This window comes from Physella acuta, unplaced genomic scaffold (genome assembly GCF_028476545.2).
Source record: "Physella acuta isolate Inbredline_101_S28 unplaced genomic scaffold, ASM2847654v3 ptg001363l, whole genome shotgun sequence".
NCBI lineage: Eukaryota > Metazoa > Mollusca > Gastropoda > Physidae > Physella > Physella acuta.
Window position 1 is genome coordinate 102,517 of NW_026732878.1, and position 6,369 is coordinate 108,885.

The 6,369-nt window shown below is 44.9% G+C and overlaps 1 protein-coding gene across 1 annotated transcript; it reads right to left on the minus strand.

Annotated features, from left to right (window-relative positions):
* Positions 1-285: 285 nt before the first annotated feature.
* Positions 286-6,044, minus strand: LOC131927025 (uncharacterized). The gene is made up of 5 exons (XM_059282682.1): positions 5,884-6,044; positions 2,506-2,589; positions 1,659-1,796; positions 1,447-1,502; positions 286-1,073 (listed from the first exon to the last, which is right to left on the minus strand). The coding sequence occupies exons 1-5, from the start codon at positions 6,032-6,034 to the stop codon at positions 960-962; spliced, it is 543 nt and encodes a 180-aa protein (XP_059138665.1). The 5' UTR covers positions 6,035-6,044; the 3' UTR covers positions 286-959.
* Between the last annotated feature and the right edge of the window lie 325 nt (positions 6,045-6,369).

Below are 6,369 nucleotides of genomic sequence, written 5' to 3' on the forward strand. Positions count from 1 at the left end.
TATAACTCAATATCTCTGTCTTTAAAAAAATGATGTGATAAAAAATAAACGTGTAATGAGCATTGTTAATAGTAGTTTTTTATTGGACTTACAATTAGTAAATGAAAATTCATTTAAGCAAACCCTATTTAGAATAAAGTCATTCTTTAATGAACAAAATTTGAATATATTAGAGATAAAGTTAAAAATCTAACTTTATTCTTGTGCTACCATAAAAGTGTTATTATGTTACCTTTATTATCATTTTTATTAACATTTTTACCATTCCATTCTAATCATCCTTATTTAATTCGATCAAAAACGTCGATCACTAGTTTACATTGCTATAGTTCTATTAGATTAAAAGCATTGAATCACGCCCCCAACATATTAGCTCTAAAACATGTAAAACAAAGTTTGTGGGGAAAAAGCTCACTAGACTAATTGAGGTATAACTAAAGCTTTTTATTATATCTCGAGGTCTTTGATTTCAGAACATTGAACGAGAGGCACATTACTATTTTCTATTCTAGGACATTATCGAGATTAGGTACACATGTATACTTGGGATATTTTTCTCCATCAGTTGCATGTATTTACCTAATTCTTTATGTTAATGATAAGTGTAGCAATGCAGAATCATATATTTGTGTAAAAAAAGAACAAATAATAATGAATACGTAAATACATTATATATATATATATCAAAGGGAAAGAATAAAACCACGCTATTAGATTATTTTTAAAATATATCATTGTTGTTTCCCCTACATCATAAATTTGTGACGAGTTTAAAAACATGAAATTGTCACCCAACACCTATGCAAGACATCATTGATCATTAAGCCAGGTCCTTGTTGAGTTTTTATCGAACATTACCTCTTAGTAGTTTGCTTAATATTATTTAAAAAAATAGTTTTTATTTAATGTAAGCCAATTTGAATAGGATTTTTTTTTCACAAACAGAAATTTAGCTTGAGTTAGTAAAAATTGTCCAATCGTTCACCACATTTAAGTATAACTAGGCTGATGTTGACACATAGCAATGGTAGGTTGTCCTGGTTCCAGACTTGGATGAGAACATCGTAGGAGCCCTGAGGATAGGAGAAACAGGTTGTATGTAAGCAGTAGTTAGATACTAAGATGTGTTGTATTCTACTGCTAACAGGGGAGGTAATTCGTAATTTGAGAATAATTCATTAAAGAAATTGCCTCCAAAGAGTAAAACTGGTGTTTTTTTTTTAATTTATACTAAAATAAAGTTAATACCTGGGATATTTAGCCTGATTTTAGTCTGGGTTTGAGATATTTTTTTTTTTTCTTTTTTTCTTTTTTTTTTTTGCTCTGCTGCCAAATACACTGCCATGTTCCAACTTTAAAACCGTCTAAATCAAATATGGCTGGTAGCTGAATTACTTAATGAATATTGGCTTAATTACCAATAACAAATCGGCAAAAGCTACTCACAAAGTAAGGTTTAAGTTGGCCGATGTCCTCAAATGTTTTAGTCAGCGTAAAAACAGCTGAAATTGAAATTATAATAATTAAATAAATGATTCACTTAAAATAATTGTTGTGAAATTAAATGCTTAAATATTTTATTTTACAGTCTAAAGTTTTTAGTTTTCTTTTAGCTTGTTTTTAACTGGCAAGCAGATAACGTATAGTTTATATCATACCCTTGTTGCTAATGGGACAGCCTAGGCCAAATTGTTGCATCATTTCACAATCGAAGTCGTCAGCGTATTCCACTATAGGGTTGGGGTCGGCGTGGTAGTGAATGCTGGCATTGATGAAGCCGCCGTCTATGTAGTGGGCTGGAAAATGTGTGGTTTTACCGTAGTTTAAAGGTGTGGTAGACAGTTAATCTAGTTAAAATATAGTTTTTTCTTTTTTTACTGTAGCTTGAATATCAGAAATTTTAATGTAACCAAACACGTTTTTAGAGTTTTAAAATTAGCTAAAATTTTGTTTTTTTTATTACTGTTGTTCATACCTGAATTGGGATTTTACTGTATTTTAACCGTATGTTGGGGTTTCACTGTAGCCTTAATGACTTAATGTAAGGTTCTATTTTCTTTCTGTAGATTTAATGTAAGATGAAGAGTTTGTTGTTTCCTTAATAGGACTATGGTTATAGGGGGTTGTTAAGGTAACTAAGATATGAGGGATAGCTAATAATTACTATGCTTTGATCTATGACACTATGATAACCCATCTTTAGTTATGTTCTATGCGAATGTGAATGTGCATGTGTATCAGTATATCAGTATATTTACGTGCATGTATGTACAGGTATATATATATATATATATATATATATATATATATATATATAGGTATATATATATATATATATATATATATATATATATATATATATATATATATATATATATATATATATATATATATATATAAACAGAAATTGGCATTCAAAGAAAAAGATAATTGTGGAGGTTGTAAATGTCAATCCCTGATACTAAAGCGTGTAGCTATCCACGTGATTGTGTAGCTTTGACTTACGAACTCTGTAATGGATACGGAAAGTAATATGCAGATCCGGACAGAAATCTTTGGGCGTCCAGGTGATGTTTAGCTCCTCATGCCCTGTAATACAAACAAACATTTAGTGGGATTAATGGGGGGATAAGTGTGAGGGATGGAGTGCGGGGGATGGAATGTGGGGGATGGAATGTGGGGAAAAGGAATGTGTGGGGATGGAGTGTTGTGGGATGAAATGTGTGGGGGATGAAGTGAGTGGGGGGGGGGGGCGGTATGGAGTGTATGGAGAGTGGTATGTGGGGAGATGGAGTGTGGGGGATGGAGTGTGGGGATGGAGTGTGGGAGATGAAGTGTAGGGGGATAGAGTGAGAAATGGAGTGTGGGGGGACGGAGTGTTGGGGGATTGAGAGTGTTGGGGGATTGAGAGTGTTGGGGGATTGAGTGTGGGGGATGAAGTGTGGGGGATGAAGTGTGGGGGGGATGGAGTGTGGGGGATGGAGTGTGGGGGGATGGAGTGTGGGGGGATGGAGTGTGGGGGATGGAGTGTGGGGGATGGAGTGTGGGGGGATGGAGTGTGGGTGGATGGAGTGTGGGTGGATGGAGTGTGGGTGGATGGAGTGTGGGGGGATGGAGTGTGGGGGGATGGAGTGTGGGGGGATGGAGTGTGGGGGATGGAGTGTGGGGGGATGGAGTGTGGGGGGATGGAGTGTGGGGGATGGAGTGTGGGGGATGGAGTGTGGGGGGATGGAGTGTGGGGGGATGGAGTGTGGGGGGATGGAGTGTGGGGGGATGGAGTGTGGGGGGATGGAGTGTGGGGGGATGGAGTGTGGGGGGGATGGAGTGTGGGGGGGATGGAGTGTGGGGGGGATGGAGTGTGGGGGGGATGGAGTGTGGGGGGGGATGGAGTGTGGGGGGGGGGATGGAGTGTGGGGGGGATGGAGTGTGGGGGGGGGGATGGAGTGTGGGGGGGATGGAGTGTGGGGGGGGATGGAGTGTGGGGGGGATGGAGTGTGGGGGGGGATGGAGTGTGGGGGGGGATGGAGTGTGGGGGGGGATGGAGTGTGGGGGGGGGGGATGGGAGTGTGGGGGGGGGATGGAGTGTGGGGGGGGATGGAGTGTGGGGGGGGATGGAGTGTGGGGGGGGGATGGAGTGTGGGGGGGATGGAGTGTGGGGGGGATGGAGTGTGGGGGGGGGGATGGAGTGTGGGGGGGGGATGGAGTGTGGGGGGGGGATGGAGTGTGGGGGGGGATGGAGTGTGGGGGGGGATGGAGTGTGGGGGGATGGAGTGTGGGGGGGATGGAGTGTGGGGGGGATGGAGTGTGGGGGGGGGATGGAGTGTGGGGGGGATGGAGTGTGGGGGGGATGGAGTGTGGGGGGGATGGAGTGTGGGGGGGATGGAGTGTGGGGGGATGGAGTGTGGGGGGGATGGAGTGTGGGGGGGATGGAGTGTGGGGGGGATGGAGTGTGGGGGGGATGGAGTGTGGGGGGGATGGAGTGTGGGGGGGATGGAGTGTGGGGGGGATGGAGTGTGGGGGGGATGGAGTGTGGGGGGGATGGAGTGTGGGGGGGATGGAGTGTGGGGGGATGGAGTGTGGGGGGGATGGAGTGTGGGGGGGATGGAGTGTGGGGGGGATGGAGTGTGGGGGGGATGGAGTGTGGGGGGGATGGAGTGTGGGGGGGGGATGGAGTGTGGGGGGGATGGAGTGTGGGGGGGATGGAGTGTGGGGGGGATGGAGTGTGGGGGGGATGGAGTGTGGGGGGGATGGAGTGTGGGGGGGATGGAGTGTGGGGGGGGATGGAGTGTGGGGGGGATGGAGTGTGGGGGGGATGGAGTGTGGGGGGGGGATGGAGTGTGGGGGGGGATGGAGTGTGGGGGGGATGGAGTGTGGGGGGGGATGGAGTGTGGGGGGGATGGAGTGTGGGGGGGGATGGAGTGTGGGGGGATGGAGTGTGGGGGGATGGAGTGTGGGGGGATGGAGTGTGGGGGGATGGAGTGTGGGGGATGGAGTGTGGGGGATGGAGTGTGGGGGATGGAGTGTGGGGGATGGAGTGTGGGGGATGGAGTGTGGGGGATGGAGTGTGGGGGATGGAGTGTGGGGGATGGAGTGTGGGGGATGGAGTGTGGGGGATGGAGTGTGGGGGATGGAGTGTGGGGGATGGAGTGTGGGGGATGGAGTGTGGGGGATGGAGTGTGGGGGATGGAGTGTGGGGGATGGAGTGTGGGGGATGGAGTGTGGGGGATGGAGTGTGGGGGATGGAGTGTGGGGGATGGAGTGTGGGGGATGGAGTGTGGGGGATGGAGTGTGGGGGATGGAGTGTGGGGGATGGAGTGTGGGGGATGGAGTGTGGGGGATGGAGTGTGGGGGATGGAGTGTGGGGGATGGAGTGTGGGGGATGGAGTGTGGGGGATGGAGTGTGGGGGATGGAGTGTGGGGGGATGGAGGACGTGGACCTGTGCATGGGGAGGGGGACCTGTGCATGGGGAGTGGCAAATAAATGTGGAAGGAGTAGGGAGTAGGGCGTAAGCGAAGACGTTAGTGGTGACTACTTTAAGTCTGTTTTGTATGAGTAAAGACCACATGACATTACGGTCGGAATTGCTTCAGTTTAATCCCTTTTGCTGCAATTATGCGGATAGTGAAAAAAAAAGTATTTTATAGCAAATGGGGAAGGGGGGCTAAGGTAGTTGGACACTGTGATGACAACAATATTGTCACAGACTGTATTATTATGTATCTTTATTATATTGTGTTTTGCATGAATGAAGAGTACCTGGCTAGCGGAAGGACTGTCTGAGCGATCGTCATGTGTTTTTCCGTGTTTTGGGTGAGATCGCTCATTGACGTAAGGGGAGAGAAAGTTGTGAATAAAAGGGAGAGCAAAAGGTGAACGGGTGTTGTGTGCTAGGACTTGGGACTGGAACGATGGCAGTGAATGTAAGATGTCTCCATGACTTGGAGTCGTGATTATTATTTGTACCTATATCAGTTGATCTTCAAATATGGATGTACCACGGATTTATCTGTACATAGTGTAAATAAAGTTGTCATTTCAAGTTGCCACTGTTGCTCGTGTTCCTGTATGAAAGCTAACCCACAACAACAAAGAATACAACAAATATCTTTGCATAGTCTATGGTCAGAGAAACAGGTAAACTCTACTTCATCTGCCCAGTCAACCGACTGGTCTTAGAGAACTTAACTTTCCCCCACCCCGGGGACAGTTACACCTGTTCGTATTTTATCTGGGTAATCTTTTATCAAGCCACAGTAATGACTTACAGCGCAAGAGCGGAAGTCACATGAATCCACATCTATGAATAGCGACCAATTGTTCGTTCGAAATTTAAAATTAAAAAGATAATTTTAAAAAAAAAAGCGAAAAAAAAACAACTGTACCGCAGTTGAGTGCTGTTCCACTGTCGTTGTCCTCTTGCGCGTGAATTGCGTTGATGGACATGACCTTGACATTGCTAGCCGTAGTCAACACGTGGATAAGGAGAAGGGCAAGGACGAATGGGAGCAGGACATTTGATATGACACTAGTCATTGTGAAGGTGTTTTACTGTAAACAATGGGAGCAGGACATTTGATATGACACTAGTCATTGTAAAGGTGATTTATTGTAAACAATGGGAGCAGTTATTGATTTACTGTAAACAACGGAAAAGGAGCAGTTAATGATTTAGTATAGATAAAGAGAACAATTGATGATTGTCTGTTCATATATGAGCAATGCCTCGGTCTTTCCTTAGTTTACAAAAATCAAGTTTTAGGAATAATTAAAAATAATAATACGTCGTAAAATTTAATTTTTAAGCACCAATCATTTTTTTTTATTATTATAAAATTTAAAATCTATATATGCAGCATGTGTTAACAATA

What these genes read in the sequence shown, in the direction of transcription:
- LOC131927025 (XM_059282682.1), bottom strand. Translation starts at nt 6,034, where the DNA reads ATGACTAGTGTCATATCAAATGTCCTGCTCCCATTCGTCCTTGCCCTT. An exon ending in TGGAACAGCACTCAACTGCG is followed by an intron (nt 2,590 to 5,883) that starts GTACAGTTGTTT and finishes TTTGTATTACAG; the next exon opens with GGCATGAGGAGCTAAACATC. An exon ending in CTGTCCCATTAGCAACAAGG is followed by an intron (nt 1,503 to 1,658) that starts GTATGATATAAA and finishes TTTCAATTTCAG; the next exon opens with CTGTTTTTACGCTGACTAAA.